Raw genomic sequence first — 15,423 nt, forward strand, 5'->3', positions numbered from 1 at the left:
AAAGTGAAAAGTGAAAGTGAAGTCGCTCAGTTGTGTCCGACCCTCAGCGACCCCATGGACTACAGCCTTCCAGGCTCCCCTGACCATGGGATTTTCCAGGCAAGAGTACTGGAGTGGGTTGCCATTGCCTTCTCCTGGGATAGGTAACTGTTTCACATAACTTTATAGAAACAAAAAGTGAGAAGACAAATGAATGTATACCAAACGAAAGAATAACTTCCCCACACACAAAAATACCCCTAATGAAACAGAGATAGTAATTTACTTGATAAAGAGTTTAAAACAATAGTAATAAAAATGCTCACAAACTCAGGAAAAGAATACAGGAACCCAGTGAGAACTTCAGCAAAGAACTAGAAAATATAAAAACCAATCAGAGCTGAAGAATACAATAATTGAAATAAAAATTTCACTAGAAAGAATTGCCAGCAGATTAAGTAATACAGAAGATGGCATAAGCGACTTGGAAGACAAAATATTGGAAACCACCCAATCAGAACAACAAAAAGAAAAAACAATTTTTAAAGGAAACTTTAAGGGATCTGCTCAGATGGTAAAGCGTCTTGTCTGCAATGCAGGAGACCCAGGTTCGATCCCTGGGTTGGGAAGGTCCGCTGGAGAAGGAAATGGCAGCCCACTGCAGTATTCTTGCCTGGAAAATCCCATGGACGGCAGAGCCTGGTAGGCTACTGTCCGTGGGGTTACAAAGAGTCGGACTTGACTGAGTGACTTCACTTTCAAGATAACATCAAGCATACTAACATTCAGGTTATAGGGCTCCTGGAAGGAGATAGAGATAAAAATATTTCATCACATATTTGATGAAATTATGGCTGAAAATTTCCCTAACTTGAAGGAAACAAATACCCAGATCTGGAAAGCACAGAGAGTCCCAAAACAGATGAACCCAAAGAGACCCACATGAAGACATATCATAATTGAAATGGCAAACATTAAGGAGAATTCTAAAGGCAGCAAAAGAAAGCAAAATCACATACAAAGGAACCCCCACAGGGCTACCTGCTGATTTTTCAGCAGAAACTTTGTAGGCCAAAATGAAGTGGCATGATATACTTAAAATGCTGAAAGGGAAAAACCTGCAACCTAAGATACTCCACCCAGCAATGTTATCATTCAGAATGGAAGGAAAGTCAGTTTCCCAGACAAGCAAAAACTTAAGTTAATCACCACTAAACTGGCCTTACAAGAAACATTAAAGGATCTTTAAGTGAAAAAGAAAAGCCTATAACAAAAATAAGAAAATATTTAAAAATCTCACTGACATATGTAAATATACTGTAAAGGCAGTTGATGAGCCACTTAAATAAGCAGCAATGAAGGTTAAAAAACAAAATTGCAAAGTTAACTATTAATCAACTATAACTGCAATAAACAGTTAACGTGAAAATGTTAGTCACTCAGTAGTGTCCAGCTCTTTGTGACCCCATGGACTATACCCCGTCAGGCTCCTCTGTCCATGGAATTCTCCAGGTAAGAATACTGGAGTGAGTAGCCATTCTCTTCTCCAGGGGATCTTCCTGACCCAGGGATCAAACCCAGTTCTTCTGCATTGCAGGCAGATTCTTTACCATCTGAGCCACGAGGGAACACTTAATGGATACTCATGAAAATATAAAATATAACACCAAAACATAAAATGTTGTGGGGTGGTTAGTTAAAAAAAAAAAGTAGAGCTTTTAGAATGTGTTTGAACTTAAATGACTATCATTCTAAAGAAAGTGAAAAGTGAAGTCACTCAGTCCTGTCCGACTCTTTGCGACCCCATGGACTCTAGCCTACCAGGTTCCTCCATCCATGGGATTTTCCAGGCAAGAGTACTGGAGTGGGTTGCCATTTCCTTCTCCAGGGGATCTTCCCAACCCAGGGATTGAACCCAGGTCTCCCACATTGTAAGCAGATGCTTTACCATCTGAGTCACCAGGGAAGTCATTCTAAAACAAGTAGATATATTTACAGATTTATATATATATATATATATATATATATATATATATATATATAAACCTTGTGGTAATTGCAGATCAAAGTTTTCCAATAGATACACAAAAGCAAAGGAACCCAAACATAATTTTTAAAAAGTATCAAACCAAAAGAGAAGAGATTAGAAAAAGAAGACAAGAGCAAAGAACTACAAAACAACCAGAAGACATGTAATGAAATGGCAAAAGGTATGTGCCTATTAATTATCCCTTCTAATTTAAATAGACTAAATACTCCAATCAAAAGACATAGGGTACCTGACTGGATGAAAAAACAAGATCCATGTATATGCAACCTAAACAAGATTTAATTAAGTTCAGTTCAGTTCAGTCGCTCAGTCGTGTCCGACTCTTTGCGACCCCATGAATCGCAGCATGCCAGGCCTCCCTGTCCATCACCAACTCCCGGAGTTCACTCAGACTCACGTCCATCGAGTCAGTGATGCCATCCAGCCATCTCATTCTCTGTCGTCCCCTTCTCCTCCTGCCCCCAATCCCTCCTAGCATCAGAGTCTTTTCCAGTGAGTCAGCTCTTCACATGAGGTGGCCAAAGTACTGGAGTTTGAGCTTTAGCATCATTCCTTCCAAGGAAATCCCAGAGCTGATCTCCTTCAGAATGGACTGGTTGGATCTCCTTGCAGTCCAAGATTTACTTCAGAGCTTAAGACACACTGAGAGTGAAGAGCTTAGAAAAAGATGTTTCATGCAAGTGGAAATGGAAAGCTGGGATAACAGTATTCATTTCAGACAGAATAGACTTTAAAACAAAATATATACCAAGACATTATTTAGGGCATTAAATAATGATAAAGGGAGGATTCTCAATCTAAGAGGAGGATATTAGACTTGTTAATATATATACACCCAACACAGGAGCACCTAAATATATAAAGTAAATATTAATAGACATAAAGGGAGAAATTGACAGTAATAAAATAATAATAGAGAACTTGAATACCCCAGTCACATTAATGAATAGATCAGACAAAAACCAATAAGGAAACAATGGGCTTAAATGACATATTAGGCCAGATGGACTTAATAAATATCTATAGAGCATTCCGTTCAAAAATAGCACAGTACCCATTCTCAAGGGCATATGGAACATTCTCCAGGATAGATCACATGCTAGGCCACAAGAAAAATCTCAGTAAATTTAAGAAGATTGAAATTAAGTCCAGCCTCTTTTCTGACCACAACAATAAGAAACTAGAAATCAATTGCATGAATAAAACTGGTAAAAATACAAACAAGTGGAGACTGAAAACACACTACTCAAAAGCCATTGGGTCAATAAAGAAAGAAGAAATTTAAAAAATAGCTTGGGATGAATGAAAAATGTAGAAATACAACCTTATAAAATCTATAGGACACAGCAAAAATGATTCTAACGGAAATTTATAGTGATAGAAGCCTCCTTCAAGAAACAAGAAAAATCAAATAAATAACCTAACTTTCCATCTAAAGCAACAAAAAAGAACAGAGCACAAAGTCAGTAGAAAGAAGAAAATAATAAAGATCAGAGTGGAAATAGAATAGAGACCAAAAAAAAAAAAAATAGAAAAGATAAACCAAGAGCTGTAGTTTTTGAAAAGATAAACAAAATTGATGAACTTTAGCCAGACTTATAAATCAAAAGAGTGCTCAAATGTAAAGAAAATAAGAAATGAGAAAGAAATTACACCTAATATAACAGAAATTCAATCATCAGAGAATACAGCAAACAGTAATATGCCAACAAACTGGATAACCTAGAGTAAGTGAATAAATTCCTAGAAACACAGTTTTCCAAGACTACGTCAGGAGTAAATAGAAAATCTGAATAGATTGTTTATTAGTATTGAATCAGCAATGGACTCCTAACTAACAAAAGTCTGGGACTAGATGACTTCACAGGGCAATTCTACCAAAATTTTTAGAAGAGTTAATATCTGTAGCCTTCTCAAACAAACAGTTTCAAAAAATTAAAGAGGAGAGAACACTTCCCACCTCATCCTGTGAGGCCAGCAGTACTCTGATACCAAAATCAGATAAAGATACTATAAAAAAAATTACAGGCCAATATCTCTGATACAATAGATGCAAGAACCCACAACAAAATATGAGCAAACCAAATCAGCAATATATTAAAAAAAAAAAATCATGCATCATGATCAAGTAGTATTTATTCTAGGAATGCAAAGGTGGTTTAATATCTGCAAATCAATTAACACGATTAACAAAATCAAGGATAAAAATCACATGATCATCTCAATAGATTCAGAATAAGCATTTGGCAGAACTCAATATGCATTCATGATAAAAGCTCTAAACAAAGTTGGTATAGAAGGAAGGAACATCACCATAATAAAGGCCGTGGGACAAATCAACACCTGGCATCATACTCAGTGGTGAAAAGCTGAAAGCATTTCCTCTAAGATCAGTAACAGATGAGGATGCCCACTCTTGCCATTTCTATTTAATATAGTATTGGAAGTCCTAGCCACAGCAATCAGACAAGAAAAAGAAATAAAAGGCATATAAATTGGAAGGAAAGAAGTTAAACTACCACTGTTTGCAGATGATATAATACTATATAAAGGAAAATCTTGGACTCCACCAAAAAAAAGAAAAAACCTGTTTGAACTAATAAATGAATTCAGTAAGGTTTCAGAATACCACATTAATGTACAGAAATTTGTTGCATTTCTATACACTAATAAAAAAATTCAATTTATAATCAAATCAAAAAGAATAAAATATCTAGGAATATATTTAATGAAGAAAGTGAAAGATCTGTACTCTGAAACCTATAAGACATTGATGAAGGAAATTGAAGACAATAGAAATAAATGGAAAAATATCTCATGTTTGTGAGTTAGAAGAATTAATACTATTAAAATACCCATACCACCCAAAACAGTCTACAGATCTAATGCAGTCCCTATCAAAATACCTATGACATTTTTCACAGAACTAAAACAAATAATCCTAAAATTTGTATGAAACCAAAAAAGACCCTGAATAGTAAAGTAGTCGTGAGCATAAAGAACAAAGTTGCAGGTCATGGTCTCTGACCTCAGACTATACTACAAGGCTAAAGTAATCAAAGCAATGTGGTACCAGCACAAAAACAGACACGTAGAATAAAGAGCCCAGAAATAAACCCATGCACACGTGGTCAGTTAATCTATAGTAAAAGAGGCAAAAATACATAATTTTTTAAAAGAGACTTCAATAAGTGCTGTTGGGAAAGCTAGACAGATACACATAAAAGAATGAAGTTAGAACATTTTCTCACCCCATTTACAAAAATTAACTCAAAATGAATTAAAGATGTAAATGAAAGGCCTAAAATCATAAAACTGGAAGAAAACATAGGCAGTTCACTCTTTGACACTGGTTAAGGCTTTGTTTCTTTGGTTCTGTTTCTTCAGGCGAGGGGCAAAAAAGGAAAAATAAACAAATGGGAGCTAATCAAACTCAAAAGCTTTTGCACAGTGAAGGAAACCATCACGAAACAAGGAACCCACCAAATGGGAGAAGATAGTTGCAAATGATAGTCTGGTAAGGGTTTAATATCCAAAATGTAAAAAGAACTCATACAACACAATATATTTGCTGGTGGTTCAGACGGTAAAGAATCTGCCTGCAATGTGGGAGACCTGGGTTTGATCCCTGGCTTGGGAAGATCCCCTGGAGAAGGTAATGGCTACCCACTCCAGTATATTCTTGCCTGGGAAATTCCATGGACTGTGTAGTCCATGGGGTCGTAAAGAGTCTGACACGACTGAGTAATTTTCATTTCACTTCATACACCACAATATGAAAAAAATAGCCAATCCAATTTAAAAATGGGCAGAAAATCTTAACAGACATTTTTCTAAAGAAGACATACAGATGGCAAACATACATGAAAAGATGCTCAACATCACTTATCAGGGAAATGCAATTCCGAATCACAAGATGTCACTTCACATGTATTAGAATGACTGTTATCAAAAAGATAAAAAGTAACAAATGTTGGGAACCCTTGTGTACTGTTGGTGAGAATGTAAATTGGTGCAGCCACTATGGAAATCAGTATGGAAGTTCTTTAAAAATTAAGAACTAAAAAAAAAATTAAGAACTACCATATGATTCAGCAGACTTCCCAGATAGTACAGTGGTAAATAATCTGCGTGCCAAGCAGGAGATGTGGGTTCAATCCCTGGTCTGGGAATATCCCCTGGAGAAAGAAATGGCAACCACTTCCAATATATTCTTGCTTAGGATTTCCCATGGATGGAGAAGCCTGGTGGGCTACAGTCCATGGGGTCACAAAGAGTGGGACACAACTTAGCGATGGAACAACGACGACAAGCAGTCCCACTCCTGGGTATTTATCTAATGAAAACATTGATTTGAAAAGATAGTCACCTCAGTGCTTATGGCAGCATTATTTACAGTGGCCAAGACATGGAAGCACCCTACATGTCCGTTAACAGATGTAAGGATAAATAAGTTATAATATATCAATCAACTTTGAATATTTATTGGAAGGACTAATTCCAAAGCTGAAGCGCCAGTCCTTTGGCCACCTGATGTGAAATGCTGACTCATTGGAAAAGACTCTGATGCTGAGAAAGATTGAAGGCAAAAGGAGAAGGGGGCGGCAGAGGGTGAGATGGCTAGATAATACTGACTCAATAAACATGAATTTGAGCAAACTCCAGGAGAGTGGAGGACAGAGGAACCTGGCATGCTGTACTCCATGGGGTCGCAAAGAGGTGGACACAGCTTAGTGACTGAAAAACAGCAAATTATATAGAGAACTGTTTACGTAAAATTATACAATATTATCTATTCTGCTTGGTGAAATAAGTTAGAGAAAGACAAGTCCTGCGTTTTCACTTACTATGCAGAACAAATGACTCAAATATGCAAACAAATGAACCAGTGTAACTAGATAGAAACTGGCTCACCAATACAGAGAATAAACTAGTGGTTACCAGAGGGGAGAGGTGTGAGGGTTCAGCCAAAAATAGGTGAAGGAGATTAAGAGTTACAAAATACCAGTTAAAAAATACCAAGTTACAAGGATGTTATATGCAGCACAGGGTATAGAGACCATATTTGATAATATCTTTCTATGGATTTTATTCTATAAAAATATTGAATTAATGTGTTATCTATCTGAAACTAATATAATATTGCAAGTCACATATACTTCAGGAAAAAATTGTTTAATTAAAAAAATTTTCCAGTATTACTGCTTTTGATCTTTGGGAGGACATGACAGAAATTGTAGAGAGTATAAGAGAAGGAATGAGTTAGGTGGTGATGAGGGTGAGCAGGAGGAAACACGATAAAGTGTTCGATTTGGGATGTGAATTTCCCCCAGACAGGTGGTGCATTTCCTTCGGATACTCTTCCTTTCAGAGCATAATCTGCATTACAGGTTGATGCCCGCATCTGCAGTTGCCCCATACGCTCCTCCTCACCCCGACTCTCCGCCTAGTGTCTTGGACACAAGTTAGTACGTGAGTCAGATGAAGGAGTAAGTGAATTCAAGTCTTCTGTGGGGATCAGTGTTTCTAACCAGTGGTACTGTTGCCATTTTAGGCCAGATACTTCTTTGTTCTTGGGGGACATCCTGGGCATCTAATGGGTATCCTGGGCATCTAATGGTATCTAATGGGTAGAGGCCAGGGAGGCTGCTAAACACAGGTGTTTAGCAGCCTCCCTGGCCTCTACCCATTAGATACCATTAGCACCCCGCTTCCTAAGTTTCCCAACTAAAAATGTTTCCACATGTTACCACATGTGCCTGGGAGATAGAGAACTCCCAGTTGAGAACCACTGATGTAGATGAAGTGTGAAGAATTACGTGTGTTCTCTGGTAAAGATTATATGGATAGAAGAGACAAAGGCTGAGGATTTGTACAGAGTTTCTCCCCCCTTCCCAACCCCCCAACTGATTTTTTAATTTATTTTTGGACACACTGAGTGGCATGCAGGATATTAGTTCTAGGACCAGGGATCAAACCCAGGCCCCCTGCAGTGGAAATGTGGAGTCTTAACCCCTGGAACACCAGGGAAGTCCCACCAACCCCCCAATTTAAAGGGAATCAGAATGTCAGTGCTGGCAATTCAGGACCTAGGCAAACTGGCGAAGTAGATGGTGTGGAAGTGGCGGCAGGAGAGTGTTCCTAGGGATGGCTAATTGCAAGTGTCACGTTTAGTTGGATTTGAAAGTTGGGTTATTGACCACCGAGATTGCTTTCATCAGAAGCTGCAAAGCAAGGTCATTTGTGGCAGCAAGTTTACCCTAGTTGGAGGCAAAGATTTTATGCAGCAGTAGAACCATACTGCCTCACTTTTAGGAGAAATAGAATCAGATTCCAAGACAGTTCATTTCCCTTACTGGGGCTGCTGTTGTACTGTTTTCCTAAAGCAGTTAACTGTGGATTTTCTTCTTTGCTGTCTTTTTGTGAGATATCTGTATTCTTTTATGAGTTTTGAAAGTTTCATGGGAACTGAATCACTGGATATTTTCCTGCAAAACCCAGACACATAAGGCTTCCTGCATTTTTGGTTTTGTTTTTGAAATATCATGATATATTTATTTCAATGAAATTCAATCCTCATCTTTCATCTTACAAAATATTTTTTAATATAAATTTATTTATTTTAATTGGAGGCTAATTACTTTACAATATTGTATTGGTTTTGCCATACATCAACATGAATCCGCCACAGGTGTACACGTGTTCCCCATCCTGAACCCCCCTCCCTCCTCCCTCCCCGTGCCATCCCTCTGGGTCATCCCAGTGCACCAGCCCCCAGCAACCAGTATCATGCATCGAACCCGGACTGGCGATTCGTTTCATATATGATATTATACGTGTTTCAATGCCATTCTCCCAAATCATCCCACCCTCTCCCTCTGCCACATCCTGCATCTTTTATAATTCCTTAAAATAATGGAGTTTTATTCTGTTCCCTGGTTCCCATGAGCCATGGTGACGTATAATGCTGGCAGGTTCTACACCTCCCCAACAAACAGCTGAGACACAGCATAGGAACGGGCCCAGCCCTGAGCCAACATGAAGCACTTCTTCATTTTTGAGAGAAAAAGAGAGGCAGGTTTGACCCGTGGAACCCCCTGTTGTCCATTCCACTCACAGCCAGCACCTCGTCCTCTTCACAGCTCACTGGTTTTCCCTCCTGTGTCCATGGTGCATTCTGTTGTTGTGGCCATAGAAACGTTGTTTTCCTTAGAATTGATGTTAGGAAGTCTAAAACTCTGAACGTTCTTTTTATTTTTTCCTCCTCATTTTCCCCCCTTCAGATGCCAGGAAACTCATTTGTTACCTTTTTTTTTTTTCCCTCAGTCCTTGTTTTCTTCATATGCTTCAAGTTAAACATTTTTTCATTATATTTGATCAGTGTTTGTGGTTAGCCTGTTTTCTAAAACAACTGTAACTATCTCTTCCATTTTGATTGTTCTAAAAAAAAAAAAAATCCCGAGTTGTTTTCTTTCTCCCGTCACTGTGTCTCTCAGGGAAGCTTCTACCAACTAACCTCGGACCAGGGTGTGTGCCAATTAGTAGTATAAACCATGAGTCGTTGCGTCGCAGTTCACTCAGTAACTGGCTCATTGAAAGTAAAGCATTGGGCTGACTACTGAATTGAGTATAAAGACGAATCAGAACAGCAGCTCTGTAGGAATTTATACTCTGGTGATGCAAGTATTGACATTGCTCTATGTTCCTCCAGCACCACATACATCTTTTATTGTGGCACTTGCTACTTATGTTAATGGTTCTCACTAATTATTTATGATACAAAATATATTTAGAGCCACAGAATAGTATACTGTGTTAGAGAGGGCTCGAGCAATTCGTTTACAATATTGGCTTTTCTGCTTTCCCTCCATTTCTCCACGGATAGAGTGAAGGCAAACCTAAGTCACTGCTGAGTGAATGTTGAAACATGAGTTATTACTACATGTGCTACAACCGCATCAGCCTGCTGATGTTTCTTGAACACTTTGCTAGCTGCAGGCTTTGTACCTGCTCCTCCCCCTGCCTGAAGCCATCTTACCCAAGAAATTACCTTTCTTTTCACTTGGACCTCACCTCAAAGAGCATTTCTAAGGAACCTTCCCTGACTGTTTTATTAGGTTGGTGCAAATGTAATTATGGTTTCGGACTGTGAATTTTAAATCATTATAACTAGGCTCAAACACATTAATCAAAATAGGAATCATTGTAGTCAACACTTATTTGCCAATGAGAAGTAAGTTTGTTTATTCCTACAACATAAAAAGCTGTGCTTTGGGATTCGACCAACTCTTGGAAAGCATTTTCTGCTTCCTGCTGGTCATGGGAGTGTTTTTTCTGCAAAAAGTTATCAAGGTGCTTGAAGAAGTGGTAGTCTGTTGGCAAGAAATCAGGTGAATATGAAGGCTGAATATTCAGATGACTATGAAGCCCAGTTTGTTCATCTTTTGAAGTGTTGGTGGTACAGTGTGCCGCTGGTCCTTTCTGTTGACCAGTCCTGTCTGCAGGCGTTGTAGTTTTTGGTGCATCTCATTGATTTGTTGAACATCTTTCACAGATGTAATGGTTTCTCTGGGACGTGGAAAGCTGTAGTGGTTCATACAGGCAGAAGACCACTAAACAGTGACCGTGACCTTTGTTTGGTGCAAGTTTGATTTGGCTATGGGAAGTTCTTTGGAGCTTCTTGGTCCATCCACTGAGCTGGTCATAGCCAGTTGACATATACAATCCCCTTTGCATCATACGTCACAATCCGATAGAGAAATAGTTCGTTGTTGTTGCATAGAATAAGAAAAGATGACACTTCAAAAGGATGATTTTTTTTTTTCAGCTCACAAGACACCCACTTACTGAGCTTTTTCACCTTTCAAATTTGTTTCAAATGCTGAACAACCTTAGAAAGGTCGACATTGAGTTCTTCGGCAGCTTCTCATGTAGTTGTACAAGGCTCAGCTTCGAAGATTGCTCTCAGTTGGTCTGTTGTCAACTTCCAATGGCCAGCCTCTATGCCCTGCATCTTCAGGGCTCTCGTCTCCTTTGCAAAACTTCCTGAACCACCACTGCATGGTACAGTCTTTAGCAGTTTCTGGGCCAAGTGCGTTGTTGTTGTGAGTTGTCTCCACTGCTTTACACGACCCATTTTGAACTCAAGAAAATCTCTAGAATTTCCTTTTTGTCTAACAGCGTTTCACTAGTCTAAAATAAATATAAAATAAACAGAAAGTGATAAGTCATTAGCAAAAAAAAAAAGTGAGAAATGCACATAAAAATGATACATAACATAACCACATTTATGTAGAATGTATTCCAATATCAAATGGCAAAAACCGCAGTTAAGTTTTGCACCAACCTAATACCTCCCTATAACTTGACCATTATATTTTCTTCATATTGTTCATCACTAAAAATTTTCATATCTAAAATCACTTCATATCTAAAAACTTTATTTACTTATTAACATTTTTTAAAAATTATATCTCTCTCATGAAAGAAGTTCCATGAGTGTTGGGACTTTTGTCTGTCATGTCCTGGCCTAGAACAGCACCTGGCATATGTAGTCTCTCAGGGCTCTGACTGAGATGAACCTGGAAAGGAAGGCAGGCTCTGGACCAGAGAAGGCCGTTGGCTGTGGTAGAGAGTCTGCCCCTTGTAAGCAGTGGGAAACTGTCAAAAGCTGTTAGGCCGGAGAGTAATGTTATCAATTTTATATTTTCAAAGAACATTCTTTTTCTAGCTTTTTTTTTTTTCACTTTTTGGCCATACTATGCAACTTATAGGTTCCTAGTTCCCTGTCCAGGGATCAAATCCATGCCCTTGGCAGTGAAAATGCAGAGTCCTAACCACTGGACCACCAGGGAATTTCCTAGAAAGAATATATATTTTTTTTAATTGCAGGATAATTGCTTAACAATGTTGTGTTGGTTTCTGCCATATAAAAATGAGAATCAGCCATAGTGTGTGTGTGTGTGAATCCCCTGTGTCTTAAGCGTCCCCCCACCCCTCTTGGTTGTCACAGAGCACCAGGTTGAGCTCCTTGTGTTGTATAGCAACTTCCCAGTAACTATCTGTTTTACACATGATAATGTATATATTTCAATGCCACTCTCAAGTAGCAAGAACAGTGGATTTGAGGTCAGTAAGGCTGAGACTAAGAAGTCTCTTTGAAGGCTATTGCTTATTCAGGTCTTTGATTTCATATCAAAAAGTCACCTCATCCCCAGTTACTCTGTTCCTTTACCATGCCAGTGTTTTCGAAGCATATTCATTGTATGAAATTCTGTGTTTTATTTATTAACTCATTTGTTTTTCAACCCCAACTAGAATGTAAGCTCCCAAGATTTAAGGGATCTCTTTGAGGACCTCAGAGAAGGCGATGGCACCCTACTCTGGTGCTCTTGCCTGGAAAATCCTAAGGATGGAGGAGCCTGGTGGGCTGAATGCAGTCCATGGGGTCACAAAGACTCGGATGCGACTGAGCGACTTAACTAACTTTGAGGACTTAGGATGAACCTTCCCTACCCAAGTTTTTGGCTATAGCAGCAGAAAGATACCGTTAGCTCAGGAGTGACACGCCAGAGGGAGAGGAGCAGCAGGTCTGGTTAGACGTGTTGCATTTGAGATGGCGTGAGCAATCTTTGTTTTGTTTTGTTTTAGCTGCACTGCTAGACGTGCAGAACTTCCCCAACCAGGGATTGAACCTGTGCCCCCTGCATTGGAAGCCTGGAGTCCTAACCACTGAACCACCAGGGAAGTCCGGTCTTGGGAGATAGGAGGAAGGCAGTTATTTGTTTGTGAGGGGATAGAACTTAAGTGAGAGACTGGCCCTAGAGATGAGGATTGGGAGAGTCTATGAGTGTGTCAATTTTCTGAGAGGGCAGCTAGTTAAAAGAGAAAGAGACTACAGATGCAGCCCTCGGCAAACACCAGCATGTACCTGGCAGTCAACGGAAGAAAAATCTGCAGAGAAGACTCAAGAGACGTGCTTAGAAAGGCAGGAGGAGAAACAGTGCAGTGGTACCATGGAGACTTAGGAAAGTGACTTCTAGGAAGGAGGAAGTGATCATCTGAAGCCAGTATTGCAGAAAGGTCAAGTCAGATGATGGAAAAGGATCCTGTAAATCTGGGAATTAGAAATATATTAGGGGGAATTTCCTGGCAGTCCAGTGGTTAGGACTCTGCACTTTCACTGCCAAGGGTGTGTGTTTAATCCCTGGTTCGGGAACTAAGATCCCACAAGCCATGCTGCCAGAGAAATAGAAAGGAATATATTGGTGGCCATGGTGAATATAATTTTCATGAATGATTGGGAATCTAAACTGCATTCGAATTATATGTAGTTGAGATAATGGGAGGTGATGAGGAAACACCAAGAGGGCTTAGCTGAGTGGGGAGGCATCCTGCATCAGGAATTTTGGTTTTGGTCAAAGATGGGGAGATTTAAGCATGTTTAGAGAAGACAGCTGAAGGAATGCGTGTGAAATGAAGTAGTAGAAAGCATGGATACCGAGAGTCCAAATGGAGGTGCCAGCCTTAGTCTTGGAGAAAGAAAGCTTCTCCTCTGGACCAAGAGAGACCCACAGTGGCTGAAGGGGTAACTGGTGGAGGAGTGGGGAGTAGAGGAAGGTCCTTCCCTGCGTCCTGACTTCCTTTGAGAAACAAGAAGCCAGTGGTGGCTTAGGGCTTGAGAAATCTGGTGAACATTTAGATGGGCCCTTGAGGGTGAATGGAGAGGAAACTGATTAGGGATACAAGAAAGACTTTCATCAGCTTTACTGACTCTGAGAAAGGAGATGAGCTTATATCTCATAAGTAGGGGCTGGTACCAATTAACAAGGCTATATGATTTTTTCCAGCTTCTCTCAGCGGTTCTGACATTGAAAGTGAACCCAGAAGAAAGAGTGATCCCAGGTTAGGTATTGAAAAGGTAGGTAGGTAACTTGAAAGTCCAGGGATAGAGAGTGACATCACCACAATAGTAGAGTGGGAAGCTGTAGAGATTGGTCCCTCCACCACAGCAACTGCTGATTGGGAAAGACTGGAACAAGCTCTTTCAGAACTCTGGAACCTGACCTGTCCTGATATTAACTTGCAGATTGCTGGATGAAGGTAGAGACCCCTGTCCTTGGGGAAGAGATGGCATGTGCCACCAGCTCCATTCTTCAGCCCTACTGCATATGTGGGGAAGGCAGCCCACCTCCCAGGACTGAGGGCAGGTGCCAGGGCAGGTCATGGGAATCTTGTCCCACAAAGATTTGGGGTTCCTAGTGAAAGGTTGTTGTTGAATCACGCGAATACACCAGGATTCTTGGCCCCCGGAGGAGAAGAATTCAATCCGGGGCCAGAGACGAGGCTTGATCGCTCAGAGCTTTTGTGTAATAAAGTTTTATTGAAGTATAAAGGAGATAGAGAAAGCTTCTGACATAGGCATCAGAAGGGGGCAGAAAGAGTACCCCCCTGCTAGTCTTTAGCTGGATGTTATATAGTCACTAGCAGTCTGTTAATGAAAGAAAGGAATGTCTTAAAATTCAGAATGGCACCAGGCCCCTCACCCATAAGATGCATTTTGGGATAATCTTGGCACCAAATGGTTTATCCTGGGCCATAAAATGATTAACTTGAATCTTGAAGAAGGGCAGACCACCATACAAATGGTTTCATTTACATAGATTAGGAGAACAATATCTGAGTATAACATACTGGTTTGTCAAGTAGGTTCTGGGCCAAGAGGCGGAACCGACTTGGAGACAGAGTCTGGGGTAAAGGCATAGTACATTAGCATAGCTTAAGACGAACATTTCCATAAGAAAAAGGCATTGGTTATCTCTAGGTTCGAGAATAGCTAACTTCAGGCGAAACCAGGTGTCCTTATGGCAACACAGTATTTTAAGAGAAACCTCCCTTTAAATTTGTATAGAGAAGGAAAAAATATTGCTAGTTTGTTTCCTCCTGCCGCTTAAGAGAGATAAAAATGTCTGACACTTGCAGGCTATTTCCTCCATTTGGAGACCCCTGGCCTTCCTGCCTGTTACCCTCTCACTAGTGGCTCTAGTGGTAAAGAACCTGCCTGCCAGTGCAGGAGACATAAGAGACACAGGTTCGATCCCTGGGTCAGGAAGATCCCCTGGAGGAGGGCTTGGCAACCCTCTCCAGTATTCTTGCCTGGAAAAATCCCATGGACAGAGGAGCCTGGTGGGCTACAGTCCATAGGGTCACGAAGAGTTGGACATGACTGAAGAGACTTAGCATGCACACATGCAGAACCTATTGAATAGAGTGAAGTAAGTCAGAAAGAGAAAAACAAATATCATATATTTTTATGATTAAAAATTTAATTAAAAACTAATGCCTACATATGGAATCTAGAAAAATGGTACTGATGAACCTATTTGCAGGTCAGG

At 39.9% G+C, this 15,423-nt stretch overlaps 1 protein-coding gene across 3 annotated transcripts in view; it reads left to right on the forward strand.

The window, feature by feature from the left end:
• Window positions 1–15,423, forward strand: part of GK5 (glycerol kinase 5) — a 79,825-nt gene that overhangs the window by 16,059 nt on the left and 48,343 nt on the right. Inside the window, exon 1 of one of the 3 annotated variants that reach the window (XM_027544432.1) lies at window positions 5,446–5,546. The exons of the other annotated variants lie outside the window; for them this stretch is intronic. Coding sequence (XP_027400233.1) covers window positions 5,536–5,546 — 11 coding nt within the window. The 5' untranslated portion in view covers window positions 5,446–5,535. Of the gene's footprint in view, window positions 1–5,445; window positions 5,547–15,423 lie in introns of those variants that run through there. 3 annotated transcript variants of the gene reach the window in all.

The sequence above is a fragment of the Bos indicus x Bos taurus genome, chromosome 1 (assembly GCF_003369695.1).
Source record: "Bos indicus x Bos taurus breed Angus x Brahman F1 hybrid chromosome 1, Bos_hybrid_MaternalHap_v2.0, whole genome shotgun sequence".
Lineage (NCBI taxonomy): Eukaryota > Metazoa > Chordata > Mammalia > Artiodactyla > Bovidae > Bos > Bos indicus x Bos taurus.